The 15,516-nt window shown below is 39.8% G+C and overlaps 1 protein-coding gene across 1 annotated transcript in view; it reads left to right on the top strand.

Annotated features, from left to right (window-relative positions):
* Positions 1-2,552: 2,552 nt before the first annotated feature.
* Positions 2,553-15,516, top strand: part of LOC136852687 (trichohyalin-like) — an 86,915-nt gene continuing 73,951 nt past the window's right edge. The window contains exons 1-4 of the mRNA XM_067127598.1: positions 2,553-2,593; positions 3,765-4,057; positions 4,251-5,219; positions 9,485-9,705. Coding sequence (XP_066983699.1) covers positions 2,553-2,593; positions 3,765-4,057; positions 4,251-5,219; positions 9,485-9,705 — 1,524 coding nt within the window. The remainder of the gene's footprint in view (positions 2,594-3,764; positions 4,058-4,250; positions 5,220-9,484; positions 9,706-15,516) is intronic.

A 15,516-nucleotide genomic window follows, 5' to 3' on the forward strand; every position in this document is an offset into this window, starting at 1 on the left:
CTGAAAATCCGCGTATTATCAGATCCCATTTAATTTCTCTCTCTCTCTCTCTCATTTCTTCGACATTCCACTTCAGGTCCGCGTATTATCAAACCCCATTAAGTTTCTCTCTCTCTCTCTCTCTCTCTCTCTCTCTCTCTCCACAGCTTTCATCTTGCTCATGAGATGAAAGAGTTGGAGACGAGGGATGAGTCAGGTCAAAGGTGAACTCTTACGCTTAATTTCCATCGAATTAAAAAAAAATCTGGGGCACCAAAGTCTTTCCCTGAAGGAGAACCATCTCTTGAAAAATGCGTTTGTGCCAAAGTCACCAAGAAAGCATGTAGAAATGCTTCGTTTCCCTGATATTCAGTAGAGATAGATGTTTAAAGGTGTGTGTATTTGTGTGAGTGTTTGTTTGTGTGCATGTGTGTGTGTATACATACAACAAGGATCCATAAATCTATAAATCCATAAAGAATTAAGTTCACAACTTGTGTTGACATTAAGTATATCTAGATAGAAGTAGTCCTCTTTCCCCAATGGATTCACCGCTGTTCCTCAAAATATATTAAACATAAGAACTCATAATTAGATCTCATAGTAATAATTTAAAAATCAATTTCTTTACGGGTACCTAAATGTGTAATGCCAAGTATTACTATAACAGGAATAGATCATGTTTCTCAACCGGCCTGTATGCGTAAATTATACAGGAGGTACAGACTACCAATGCAATCATTTCCTATAGTAACCGCTCGTAAACTTATTGAAGTAAATATCAAATATTTTCAAACATTTTTGTTTTCATTTTTATAATATAAATGCATAGAATGCTTTTTTTATAAAAATTCTCCAAATATTCAGTGCATTGCAAGATCTCTCCTTATTTATTCAGAATCTCTCCTTATTTTTTCAAAATCTCACCTTATTTCTTCAAGATCTCACCTCATTTTTTCAATATCTCTCCTTATTTCTTCAGTATCTCTCCTTATTTCTTCAAGATCTCTCCTTATTTCTTCAATATCTCTCCTCGTTTCTTCAAGATCTCTTCTTATTTCTTCAATATCTCTTCTTATATCTTCAAGATCTCTCATGATTTCTTCAAGATCTCTCCATATTTCTTCAGTATCTCTCCATATTTCTTCAAGATCTCTCCTTAGTTCTTCAATATCTCTCCTTATGTCTTCAAGATCTCTCCTCATTTCTTCAAGATATCTCTCCTTATCTATTCCTCCTTCTTTAAATAGCATATCTCAGAGAACCGTTCATAGCAGCGAATTTCCAAAAGAGGAATACCGCCCACCCGCCACCCCGCCTCTTCAATATTCCTTGAATTTTCCCCAGCCTCCATACATAAATTGCCTCAATGTTAACCATCCATTCGCTTTTATCTCCGACTATCTAAGTGACGTTTCTCGCGCGTATAAATATTCCCTTATCTCGTTACTTTACTTCTTCAAAGGTAGGCCATTTTTCTCGTGTAGTTTCCTCGTGAGCTGACAATTGTTTTCTTCACTGTCTATCTATCTATCTATCTATTAATATATTATATGCTGTATATGTGTGTAATATATATATATATATATATATATATATATATATATATATATATATATATATATATATATATATACACACACATAATTTCTCCCCTTTAGAAAAGTAGCCCCATAAACAGTTACTTCCCAGCCTTTCAGCAAACATTTTGAGGTGAGTCTGCGAGCCCTACATCCTACCACGCTGGGCCAAAGCTGCTTCATTTCGCAGAGCATGAGAGAGCACGAACACCACCCCCACCCCCCACACCCCCGCCACTCCCCCCATCCATGAAAAAAAGACGAACTCAAAATCAATTAGGAAAATGTTATACAGAAGGAATTTGAATACTGACAGAGCCTTAGCAACGAAGACTTTACAAAACTCGAGAATAATATGCGATTTCCCTTAAGGTATTCTGCCACAAGACTTAAAAATATACCGAAATAAGATGTTAAATTTATAGCTAACGATGTAGAAACGAGATAAGATTCCCAGCCGGGAGAGAAGTTAGGTGGAATATGGCTTCAACGAACTGGAACAGAGCAAATACTATTTGCATATGGACGTAACACAAGTTGAAATCCTTTCGTTTTTCGTTATTTTTAGTTTTCTGTAAAAAAGCACTGTTGTGCCGGCTTTGTCTGTCCGTCCGGACTTTATTCTGTCCGCACTTTTTCTGTCCACCCTCAGATCTTAAAAACTACTGAGGCTAGAAGGCTGCAAATTGGTATGTTGATCATCCACCCTACAATCTTCAAACATACCAAATTGCAGTCCTCTAGCATCAGTAGTGTTTATTTCATTTAAGTTTAAATTTAGCCATAATCGTGTATCTGGCAATGATATAGGACAGGCCACCACCGGGCCGTGGTTAAAGATTCATGAGTCGCGGCTCATACAGCATTATACCGAGACTACCGGAAGGTAGATCTATTTTCGGCGGCTTTGATTATACGCTGTAACGGCAGTACAGAAAACTCGATTGCGCCGAAGTTTCTTCGGAGCATTTTACTTATTTCTATCTTTAATAAATGGAAGATGATCCAAATCTTAAGAGCTCAAAGGGCTTTAAGTAATAGAGACTTGTTTTATTCCTCATTCAACTTACATTTATTAGGTGACTGCAACATTTCCAAACATCTACACAGCTCAACATTTCACTCCGAATTAAACAAGTAAAAACTGCGCAATCGAGTTCTCTGTACAGCCGCTACAGCGTATAATCAAGGCCACCGAAAATAGATCTATCTTTCGGTGGTCTTGGTATAATGCTGTATGAGCCGCGGCCCATGAATCTTTAACCACGGCCCCCCGGTGGTGGCCTGCCTTATATCGTTGCCAGATGCACGATTATAGCTAACTGTAACCTCAAATAAAATAAAAACTACTATGGCTGGAGGGCTGCAATTTGGTATGGTTGATGATTGGAAGGTGGATGATCAACATACCAATTTGCAGCCCTCTAGCCTCAGTAGTTTTCAAGATCTGAGGGAGGACAGAAAAAAGTGTGAACAGAAAAAGTGCGGACAGAAAAAATGCGGACAGAAAAAAGTGCGGACGGACAGACAAAGCCGGCACAATAGTTTTCTTTTACAGAAAACTAAAAGCCCAATTATTTTTATGCCGATCAACGCTTGATTTAAGAAAATGTTTGAGCTTCAGTTGATTCTCTGTTCAACTGGATAAATAAAACAGTTTGTGCTCCCACCTCGAATTCCGTACGGAAGATTTTTTTATTATAACTGAGACATATTAATGCTGGCTATGAATTCCTCCATATTTATTCATCTCGTCTTGATTTCTTCTCTCTCTCTCTCTCTCTCTCTCTATCCATGAAATTTCTTAGCCTTGATTTCCTCTCTCTCTCTCTCTCTCTCTCTTCATTAAATTTCTTAGTTGTGATTCCTCTCTCTCTCTCTCTCTCTCTCTCTCTCTGCATGAAATTTATTAGTTGTAATTTCTCTCTCTCTCTCTCTCTCTCTCTCTCTCTCTCTCTCTCTCTCTCTCTCTCTCTATGAAATTTCGGAGTTGTAATTCCTCTCTCTCTCCATAAAATTTTTTATTTGTGATTTTCTCTCTCTCTTTCTCTCTCTCTCTCTCTCTCTCTCTCTCTCTCTCTCTCTCTCTCTCTCTCTCTCACTGACATCATCACGGATGAAGGAGAGTATAATCGATTCCCTCTAACTCTCAACTCTTTGTGCCTCATTCCTGTTCCTCTCTCCGCCGCTTTCTCTCGCCATCAGTTATGGGCGGAGGACTCAGGTGGTGATTCAAAGATTCCCGAAGGAGGCCGTGGAGAGCAAGAGAAAGCGAGAGAAAGCATTTCGAAAGAGGGAAGACTTCGAGGAGAAAGAGGGAAGAGGGTTGAGTGAGGAGTTGGTGGAGAAGAGAAAGCAAGAGAAAGCATTTCGAAAGAGGGAAGACTTCGAGGAGAAAGAGGGAAGAGGGTTGAGGGAGCAGTTGGTGGAGAAGAGAAAGCATTTCGAAAGAGGGAAGACTTCGAGGAGAAAGAGGAAGAGGGTTGAGGGAGCAGTTGGTGAAGAGAAAGCGAGAAAGCATTTCGAAAGAGGGAAGACTTCGAGGAGAAGAGGAAAAGGTTGAAGGAGGAGTTGGTGGAGAAGAGAAAGCAAGAGAAAGCATTTCGAAAGAGGAAGACTTCGAAGAGAAAGGAGGAAAGGGTTGAGGGAGCAGTTGGTGGAGAAGAGAAAGCAAGAAAAGCATTTCGAAAGAGGGAAGACTTCAAAGAGACAGGAGGGAAAGGTTGAGGGAGCAGTTGGTGGAGAAGAGAAAGCAAGAGAAAGCATTTCGAAAGAGGGAAGACTTCGAAGAGAAAGGAGGGAAAGGGTTGAGGGAGCAGTTGGTGGAGAAGAGAAAGCAAGAGAAAGCATTTCGAAAGAGGGAAGACTTCGAAGAGAAAGGAGGGAAAGGGTTGAGGGAGCAGTTGGTGGAGAAGAGAAAGCAAGAGAAAGCATTTCGAAAGAGGGAAGACTTCGAAGAGACAGGAGGGAAAGGGTTGAGGGAGCAGTTGGTGGAGAAGAGAAAGCGAGAGAAAGCATTTCGAAAGAGGGAAGACTTCGAGGAGAAAGAGGGAAGAGGGTTGAGGGAGCAGTTGGTGGAGAAGAGAAAGCAAGAGAAAGCATTTCGAAAGAGGGAAGACTTCGAAGAGAAAGGAGGGAAAGGGTTGAGGGAGCAGTTGGTGGAGAAGAGAAAGCAAGAGAAAGCATTTCGAAAGAGGGAAGACTTCGAAGAGACAGGAGGGAAAAGGTTGAAGGAGGAGTTGGTGGAGAAGAGAAAGCAAGAGAAAGCATTTCGAAAGAGGGAAAACCTCGAAGAGAAAGGAGGGAAAGGGTTGAGGGAGCAGTTGGTGGAGAAGAGAAAGCGAGAGAAAGCATTTCGAAAGAGGGAAGACTTCGAGGAGAAAGGAAGGAAAGGGTTGAGCAAGCAGTTGATGGAGAAGAGAAAGCAAGAGAAAGCATTTCGAAAGAGGGAAAACCTCGAAGAGAAAGGAGGGAAAGGGTTGAGGGAGCAGTTGGTGGAGAAGAGAAAGCAAGAGAAAGCATTTCGAAAGAGGGAAGACTCCTTACCTTACAGATCTTACAGTTCGTTCGGGTTGGCCCAGGTCCCTCAGTGTGAGGCACCTCCGAAGAGAAAGGAGGAAGAGAAGAGAGAGGTCACAGGGAAACGGAAACAGGTGAAAGGTGAAGTTGTTTATCTAATTTCCTGTTCCAGGAGGATTGCACTGAAGCACTGAATAGTACTATATCTGCTATGAACAGCCTGCTGATAACGCTCTAGTGTATTTTAGCATCCGTGGTATAGATAAATTCTATGTTGTTGCAAAAATCGACCAGTTCGATTTCCAGTAAATCATAATTCTCATTTCTCAGATGATCAACGTACCTACTACACTCCTGCTAACTCCTTCTAACTACTACATGAGGTAATATTTACCCACTCACCTGAGCCCCTGTGAAGTCAGGCTTACTTAACATCATCTGTTGAAAGAAAAGTAGGTGTTAATACTTGGAAATGAGTCCTCTTCTCACGAGACATTCTCGCCATCATGAATGGTTTTCAAACAACATTTGTAAGAGTTAAATAAGCCACATAACATATAGGTTAAATTACTGAAACAATATATAAAATTGGTGTAATTTCAAGAAAGAAATAACCATGAACATCTTTTGAAAACTGTCTTATTATTTATCATAGATACCAGACAAACATATTCACTGAACCAAAGTTTATATGAAACGTTACATTTTAGATATAATAGTCTGTTCTTTAATCAACTACACAAAGCACATAATTTTAATCAAACAATAACATATATCAATGGCAAAACAACGAAACAGTTCATTCTAATTGTTAAAAAAGAATATCTGTACCGATTAGGGTCACTGTGATCAAAATGGTTTCGCATTTCAACACAACAAATCCTTCTAAACTAAGAAGTCTGTCGGATTTCAGTTTGGAATTCTGGAGTTGAATTTTGTGTCAACAAGTATTTCATATAACAAGTTGGTTGTGCAACGTTTTCTTGTTATTTTCTACCTCGTCTGTCAGGATTATTGGTATAGAGTCTTGCGACGAAATTCTCTGCTTCTGTTTATATATTTGAATGTTTACTGTGATGCTTCAGATATAATTGGTTCCCGAGTTCCACTGCACACATTTATATATATTTATATTACAAGAATCTGAATCTCACTATTCTGCTATATTAGAATCCATGACTTTCACCCTAAAGACAAAATTGAAATATACGATATCCGTTTTTAGTTTTCTGCAAAAGAAAACTATTGAGAAGGCTTTGTCTGTCCATCTACACTTTTTCTGTCTGCCCTTAGAGCTTAAAATCTACTGAGGTTAGAGGGCTGCAAATTGGTATATTGATTATCCACCCTCCAATCATAAAACACACCAAATTGCAGCCCTCTAGCCTCAGTGGTTTTTATTTTATTTAAGGTTAAAATTAGCCATGACCATGCACCTGGCACTGCTACAGGTGCCAACAACGCAGGCCACCACCCTGCTGTGGCTGAAAGTTTCATGGGCCCCCGCTGAGAGTTTCATGAGCCGTGGCTGACAGTTTCACACAGCATTATACGCTGTTCAGAAAACTCGACTGCGCCGAAGAAACTTCGGCGCACTGTTTACTTACGTTAAACTACCATCCACGACTTTCGGCCGTAAAGACGAAATTGAAAAATATATAACAGACCATCACCTCTCAACCGCGATAAAAGGCGACCTTTCCAGGCTTAAACAGAGGCGTTATGACAACGCAATGGAAGACTAAAAGTGTCAGTCCTCCGCTGCCTTTAACGCGGTGGGCGCGCAGCTCATGATACAGTGATATTCCGGAGGAAAGTGCAAACGCTGTAAAACTGTTTTACAGCCGGCGTTTCCAATAACTGAGGAGGATATTGCAGGTCGGATGTTATGGTGGCAGTAGGTGTGAGGTGTGTCTGGGTTTCAGAGAGAGAGAGAGAGAGAGAATTTGATGGGGGTAGGGAGGGGAGGTTGGTGGTGTGAAAGGGTTTATTTGTCATAGAAATAATGATGCTAACGATAAGAGAGAGAGAGAGAGAGAGAGAGAGAGAGAGAGAGAGAGAGAGAGAGAGAGAATTTGGTTTATTTGTCATAGAAATAATGATACTAACTATACGATAGAGAGAGAGAGAGAGAGAGAGAGAGAGAGAGAGAGAGAGAGAGAGAATTTGGTTTATTTGTCATAGAAATAATGATATTAACTATACGATAGAGAGAGAGAGAGAGAGAGAGAGAGAGAGAGAGAGAGAGAGAGAGAGAGAATTTGGTTTATTTGTCATAGAAATAATGATACTAACTATACGAGAGAGAGAGAGAGAGAGAGAGAGAGAGAAAGAATTTGTCATAGAAATGACGATACTAACTATAAGAGAGAGAGAGAGAGAGAGAGAGAGAGAGAGAGAGAGAGAGAGAGAGAGAGAAGAATTTGGTTTATTTGTCATAGAAATGATGATACTAACTATATGAGAGAGAGAGAGAGAGAGAGAGAGAGAGAGAGAGAGAGAGAGAGAGAGAGAGAGAGAGAGAGAGAATTTGGTTTATTTGTCATAGAAATGATGATACTAACTATATGAGAGAGAGAGAGAGAGAGAGAGAGAGAGAGAGAGAGAGAGAGAGAGAGAGAACTTGGTTTATTTGTCATAGAAATGATGATACTAACTATATGAGAGAGAGAGAGAGAGAGAGAGAGAGAGAGAGAGAGAGAGAGAGAGAGAGAGAGAGAACTTGGTTTATTTGTCATAGAAATGATGATACTAACTATATGAGAGAGACAGAGAGAGAGAGAGAGAGAGAGAGAGAGAGAGAGAGAGAGAGAGAGAATTTGGTTTATTTGTCATAGAAATAATAATACTAACGATAACCAGTCTAGGGGTTTGGTTGATATTATGGTTGCTACAGTCAATTTTGGCTTTCGATTTCACCTTCCATTGCTATTTTCGCTTTCACTTTCACCTACCAATGCTGTCTTCTCCTCCCCTTTCACCTAGAAAGATCTACCCTCGTCAGATGAGTGACGGAAGCCACGTTCAAGAAATGAGAAAAAAAAACTACCCATATAAAATGTGAAATAACAAAACTAATGAGTGGAAATCCCTTTTAAAACTTAATAAACAATGAAGAAGTTTGAGAACATTTCAGTGCTCCTCTTCCTCAGTTCCTTCGCTAGAGGGAGGCAGAACCGGAATTGAAAAATATCCACTAGGTTCACGAAGGCATTCGTGGTCTATATTTCTTCAATATCCCGACCTCCGTAGGGGGGGGTAGCGCCGTCAGTGCACCTCAGTTGGTGCGCTGTAGACATTACTTAAGGGTCCTAGCTGCAACCTCTTTCATTCCTTTCACTGTACCTCCGTCCATATTGCCTTTCTTCCATCTGACTCTCCACCTTCTCCAACAACTGTTTCATAGTGCGACTGCGAGGTTTTCCTCATTTTACACCTTTCAACCCCCCAGGGGGCAGCCAAGATGCATGATTGTGATTCATGATTTTCATTGTTTTGGTTGGACCTGGAACTGGTATGATAATGAAGGAACTGCAAAAGAAAAAATTGAAAGAAAAGAGCTATGGAATAACAAGGCATTTATATTGCTGGTCCGCTGGTATAGTGGTTAGTGTCGTGGCATGCCAGTCAAATGTTATAGGGGGTTCGCGTCTCTCCCAGGGCGATGGAAAATCACTGGCTCTGCAACATGATCAGTTACTGCTGCAGTGTCGGGGGGTCTGCTGCGGTGGGAGGTTGGAACCAACATATTCTTTGGAAGCTTCAAGAATTTCAAGTCAGTGGCCCCTTTGGTGTGCTTGTTCAATGTGAATGGGTTTAATCTACTGAAATAATAATAATAATAATAATAATAATAATAATAATAATAATAATAATAATAATAATAATAATATAAGAAAATCAATTACAAAAGAAGTATCAGGGATTGAAGAAAAGGTCTATGTGGAAAAGAATAATTCGAAATTAAAACTCAAATTGCGGGCGAACATTCACAGAAACTGTATCCTAATTAGTTTCGTCTGTACAGAATTAACTAAAATCCCCAAATCTCTAAGACTGAAGGAAGCCATTTGAAAAATACGCGCTTTTCTGGTACCATCATCAGTTTTCCTACATTTTAATTCTTCTCTCCAAAAATGACTTTATTTCTTTTTGTTATCCTGTTCTAGTCTCGCGTCTCTTCCTACTATATAATACACTTCTAAAGACTAGACTATTTTCGGTTCCATTTTTCGCCCCAGTACGTTTGTAAGCTACTTTTTCACTGCGTAATGTATACAGTGAAGAACTGAATACGTTGTCTGAAAGTAAAGTAAAACTTCGAAGCTTCCTAAAATGAAGGTGGAGTGGATACAATTTTCTCTCGAACTCCGCTCCCAAATCATCATCTAAATAACGGAGTTCAGACGGAGTTGGAGGAGGTGGAGGAGGAGTTGGAGGAAGGGGAGAAGGAGAAGGAGGAGGAGGAGGAGGAGGAGTTGGAGGTGGAGGAGGAGTTGGAGGAAGGGGAGGAGGAGAAGGAGGAGGAGGAGGAGGTGAGGAGGAGTTGGAGGTGGACGAGGAGTTGGAGGAAGGGGAGGAGGAGGAGGAGGGGGTGGAGGAGGAGTTGGAGGAAGCAGAGGAGGAGGTGAGGAGGAGTTGGAGGTGGAGGAGGAGTTGGAGGAAGGGGAGGAGGAGGAGGAGGGAGTTGGAGGAGGAGGTGGAGGAGGAGGAGGAGGAAGGGGAAGGAGGAGCGTGGTGGTGTTTACTCCCCACTCAAGTGTCGTGTCAGGAGAGCCTAGGAAACAAGGCCCGGGTGGGCCTTAGTTATTATAAGAAGAAGAGAGAAGTAGCTCGTCGAATGAAACCGGGGGATGAGAGGGTGCTCAGACACGTAAGGAGGAGGAGGGTGAGGAGAGTGGGAGGAGGAGGGGGAAGTAGGCAGGTAAAGGAGGTGGGAGGGGAGGGGTCCACTGAAACGCAAGTTTTAAGTGGCCGTGAGGAAAATCCTATTCGTGATGAAGAGGCAGAGTCCCTGAAGGTGCCTGGGGAGGGGAGGGGAGGGGAGGGGGGAGGGGAGGGAGGGAGGGAGAAGGAAGGAGGAAAGGTAGGAGGACCCCATTCCTTCTTACGTACAGAAAGGACTTTATTAAAATCCTTCCTTGAAGTTAACGAAAGCCATCAACAGTAATTTTATTATGAGTGATCTAATGAATACCTTTCATAATTCTATATGGACCTCATTAGATGAATCACGTGACGTGTTCAAAATCCTCAAATGAGGCTTAATGATGATGACGTCATCATTCCAACCTCGACCAATTACTTCCTGATTATGAAGACACCTCAGCGAGTTTCTCAGTCTGAGGGAGGTCTTGGCCATCTGGTCTGACAGTCTCATTAAAATTTTGGAGGACCATATTTTCATATTTCTTAAAATTAAAACTTTTAGTACATTTTTTCAATGAGCTTGGGTATTGGCAGTGCCCCAAAATGCTGATTGTTATAAATATCTATTTAACATTCTGGGTAATTGAGAGATTTGTATATATATCTTTCATTCCATTGAAAACGAATTCTTTTTCTTTTCATCCATTACATTTTCATAATCACAGGATAATGATGTGAAACTTAATGCTAAATTTTCGTCTTCGGAAGCTTATGTTCCTAATTGCAGAGCAAGGAAATGCAATTAGAAATTACTTATGGCAAACGATAAACTTTTTATGATATCCATTAGTATTATATTTGAAAATGAGTGGCATTCCCCATTATAGTCTTCTGCAAAAGAAAGCTAGTTTGCCGGCTTTGTATGTCCGTCCGCACTTTATTCTGTCCGCACTTTTTCTGTCCGCTCTCAGAACTTAAAGACTACTGAGGCTAGAGGGCAGCAAATTGGTATGTTGATCATCCACTCTCCAATCATCAAACATACCAAATTGCAGTCCTCTAGCCTCAGTAGTTTTTATTTTATTTAAGGTTAAAGTTAGCCATAATCGTGCTTCTGGCAACCATATAGGACAAGCCACCACCTTGCAGTGGTTAACGTTTCATGGGCGGCGGCTCATACAGTTTTATACCGAGATCACCGAAAGATAGATCTATTTTCGGTGGCCTTGATTATACGCTGTATTGGCTGTACAGGAAACTCGATTGCGACAAAGAAATTTCGGCGCATATTTTACTTGTTTTTAGTTCATAATTGTTTTTATACGTAAGACACTGGATAGTACGTATAAGTTGCCAAATACTATTTCTAATAATGAGTGAAAACTCATAAGTCACTTTTGTATCAGCAAAAAAGGGAGGCATTGCTGAATCCATTCACTTTTTAAAGTTATACAAACGTATTGAAATACAGTTCTCTGTGAAGCCAGATTCCTTTATCAATTTTTATAACGTTGGTCGTATAATTTATACTAAGTTGATTTCTATTTGGAAAACACTCACGAACTCTAAAAGCATTTATTCGTCAGTGATTTTTTTCCAAGTCTGGAAAGGAAACTAAAGCTTTACTTTGATTTCGGATGAAATGAAATTCATTTTAGGCTTCTGATTTTTGAGGATTTGAAAAGCTTCGGGATTTTTTTTATTTAGGTAAAAAAAAAACGAAAAACTGAGAGAGAAACAGATCTAATAGAATCCCCTTTGCTACGCCAGTCCTGCAAAGGCCTTTAGCTTCCGGCGGAGTTTAATGAATAAAACCTTTTTACAACTATTACAAACGAATTTCCTCTCATAAAGAGAGAGAGAGAGAGAGAGAGAGAGAGAGAGAGAGAGAGAGAGAGAGAGAGAGAGAGAGATCGGTTCCTATTTCCTCGCTCATATCAAAATGCTGAAATTGGATTTCGTCGATGTATCTCATGCTTCCTTTTGGCGCCGAGGAAATGCTAAAAAAATTCTACATTCCATTCATGAGAATTGCCAAGTATTTTTGTTACAGGGGTATTTAATTTGATTTGGGGATGTAAATAGTTGAACGTCTGTGATCATAATTTTTTTGAGCTGTTCAGGACGGTTGGAATGCTTTATCAAATGTCTTTTAAAACATTTTCGTTTATTTTGTGCCGTTTGTTTTATGGTAATAATGGCAGGGCATTTTTTTGCGAGACTTTCCATAATTCTAGTCTGTAGACACTGTCAAATGCGTCCTCGTAATCAACAAAGGGTGTTTTAAGGGGATTATTAAATTACATTTAATAATCCCTTTAAATTGTTGCATAATATGTTTTTAAGAAAGACTCCAACCATTTCAGACACCAGTTTGTTGAACTCTGAAGATTTTCTCGACTTTCAGAAAGTGGGAAATATTACAAATCTCTAATGTATCGGAAGTGGACTTATATTGAATACTTTATGAATATTAATGACTGAAAATATATTTTATTAGTTTTTAATATGGTTTTTAATATGGTGCTATACATTTTATTGAAATAATAATTTTTTTTTTAGTTTTTAATAAAATCCCAAATCACAGCTAAACATTTTATGTAGTCAATTTCCTCTTGTCCTCTGTCGAATTTCTCGTCCCTTGTTCCTTTCTGTGTACCCTGAAGATCCGACAGTTCAAACCTACAAATGCAGTCTCTCTCTCTCTCTCTCTCTCTCTCTCTCTCTCTCTCTCTCTCTCTCTGAGATTTCTCATCACCGATTCCTTCCTTCATAACCTAAAGATCTAGTAATTCAAACTTCCCAGAGCACTCATTCTCTCTCTCTCTCTCTCTCTCTCTCTCTCTCTCTCTCTCTCTCTCTCTCTCTCTCTCTCTCTCTCTCTCTCTCAGATGTATCATCACAGATTCCTTCCTCTAAAACCTAAAGACCCAATAATTCAAACCACCCAAAGCACTCTCTCTCTATCTCTCTCTATCCCTCTCTCTCTCTCTCTCTCCCTCTCTCTCTCTCTCTCTCTTTCTCTGAGAGCTCTCGTTCCTTATCCCTTCCTCTGTAACCAAAAGATCCGACTGTTCAAAACTCCTACAACAATCTCTCTCTCTCTCTCTCTCTCTCTCTCTCTCTCTCTCTCTCTCTCTCTCTCTCTCTCTCTCTCTCTCTCTATGAAAGACTACTTTCATCCCCCTTTCCAGAGACACAGGAAGGGGAAAGGGAGGTGGGGAGAGGGAGGGGGAGGGGGAGAAAGGGGAAGTATGTTTAATCGATTCCAAACTCTCAATTCTTGGGCGCTTTCATCCCGTTCCGCTCTCCGCCTTCATTGCCATCAATAATGAGCGGAGGAAGACACAGGTGGTGATTTAACGATTCCCGAAGGAGGCCGTGAAGGGAGGAGGAAGAGGAGGTACACACGGGAGAGAGAGAGAGAGAGAGAGAGAGAGAGAGAGAGAGAGAGAGAGAGAGAGAGAGAGAGACTTCTTTTGGAGTTTTGAATTGCCGGGTCCTCAGGTTATAGAGAAAGGCATATTGGACGAGAAATTTCATAGAGAGAGAGAGAGAGAGAGAGAGAGAGAGAGAGAGAGAGAGAGAGAGAGAGAGAGAGAGAGAGAGCTTAGGGAGGTTTGAATTGCCGGGTCTTCAAGTTATAGAGAAAGGCATATTGGACGAGAAATTTCATAGAGAGAGAGAGAGAGAGAGAGAGAGAGAGAGAGAGAGAGAGAGAGAGTTTAGGGAGGTTTGAATTGCCGGGTCTTCAGGTTATAGATACACAAAGAGTCCGCCATTATTCCCTGTATTGCCAGCAATCTCGCTTTTGCAATCTATCACTATCCTTACCCACATCTATCTAGCAGATTATAGGTTTCGTCTCCTGAATAATAAGCTGCTTTCAACAATCTGTCATCGTCCATTCTTCCCAGCAGTTAGATTGCATAACGCAGTGAATTTCTCAGTATTTCTGGACTAATTTTCCCCAGCTATATTTGCCTTTATACTTTTTCTTTATGAAAGGCCTTGAATCTGATAACCAAAGACAACTGCAACTCTCCCCATTATTGAAAATATACGTATCTCCTCTTCTAAGTACCTTTTTCTTGCACAACCACAAATATCAAGTCTGACATTTCAGTCAGCAATCAATCAATCAGATATTTCAGTCAACAGTCAATCAAATCTGACATTTCATTCAGCAATCAGTCAATCTGTCATGTCAATCAGATCAGTCACTGACATTTCAGTCAGCACTTAGTCACTGACATTTCAGTCAGCACTTAGTCACTGACATTTCAGTCAGCAATCAGTCAATCTTTCATGTCAGTCAGATCAGTCACTGACATTTCAGTCAGCGATCAATCAACCTGACAAATATTTTAGTCAGCAACACATATTTCCGTAAACATTCTGGGTACCTCTACATTACTGAGCAGTGAACTGAAATACTTTAACTGATTTTTATCCTTTTGCAAACTGATTTAGGCTCGTGCGCCCTTGTATTGCCCTTACAAGCAAAATCTTGGGCTCTAAAATAATAATTTCACATGATTTTGACTCATAGATTTATTTAGGCTCGTATACCCTTATCTTTAGCTTAACAGCAAAATCTAGGAATATAAAATAATGATATTAATTGATTTTTACTTTTTTGCAAATTGATTTATCTTGTATATCCTTCTCTTTAGCTTAACGGCAAAATCTAGGGTTATAAAATAATACGTTTGATTTTTACTCTTTCACAAATTGATTTAGGCTCGTATATCCTTCTCTTTAGCTTAACAGCAAAATTTATGGCTTTAAAATAATGATAATTCATTTTAACTCTTTTACAAATTGATTTAGGCTCGCATATCCTTATCGTTAGCTTAACAGCAAAATCTAAGGCTATAAAATAATTATATTAATTAATTTTGACTCTTTTGCAAATTGATTTAGGCTCGTATATCCTTATCTTCAGCTTAACAGCAAAATCTAGGACTATAAAATGATGATTTTAATTAATTTTGACTCTTCTGCAAAATTGATTTAATTTTGAGCAAACTGATTTAGGCTCGTATATCCTTATCTTCAGCTTGATTTTAATTAATTTTGACTCTTCTGCAAATTGATTTAGGCTCGTATATCCTTATCTTCGGTTTAACAGCAAAATCCAGGACTATAATATCGCGATTTTATACCTGGTTCGTCAGGTGACGGCGAGGAAAACGGCCCAAGTTGAAGGCTTCCCAGTAATTAACCTGACGTTCGCAGGAGGCGCCAGGGGCCAGCCATAATGGTGATTTTGATTATCTGGGTGGGGCCTGTTATTGGGAGGAAAGGCAGGGGAGGAAATAGGAGGAAGCGAAGGGAGGAAAACTAAATGGAAAATAAGGGTAACGAGAGTAAATGTGAAGGAAAGAAGTGCTGCGATATAATGGAAATAACCACACGAAACATGGATAATAATATATGTGCAAAAAAATAAGTATTCATCAGTGGCATAAATCTGAAATTCAAACTTCTGGAAATGCAGAAAAATCTTGATTAATTTTTTTTTTTAAGCTAACCATTCAATACGAATATAAAAAAATAATCGCAT

This window comes from Macrobrachium rosenbergii, chromosome 26 (genome assembly GCF_040412425.1).
Source record: "Macrobrachium rosenbergii isolate ZJJX-2024 chromosome 26, ASM4041242v1, whole genome shotgun sequence".
NCBI lineage: Eukaryota > Metazoa > Arthropoda > Malacostraca > Decapoda > Palaemonidae > Macrobrachium > Macrobrachium rosenbergii.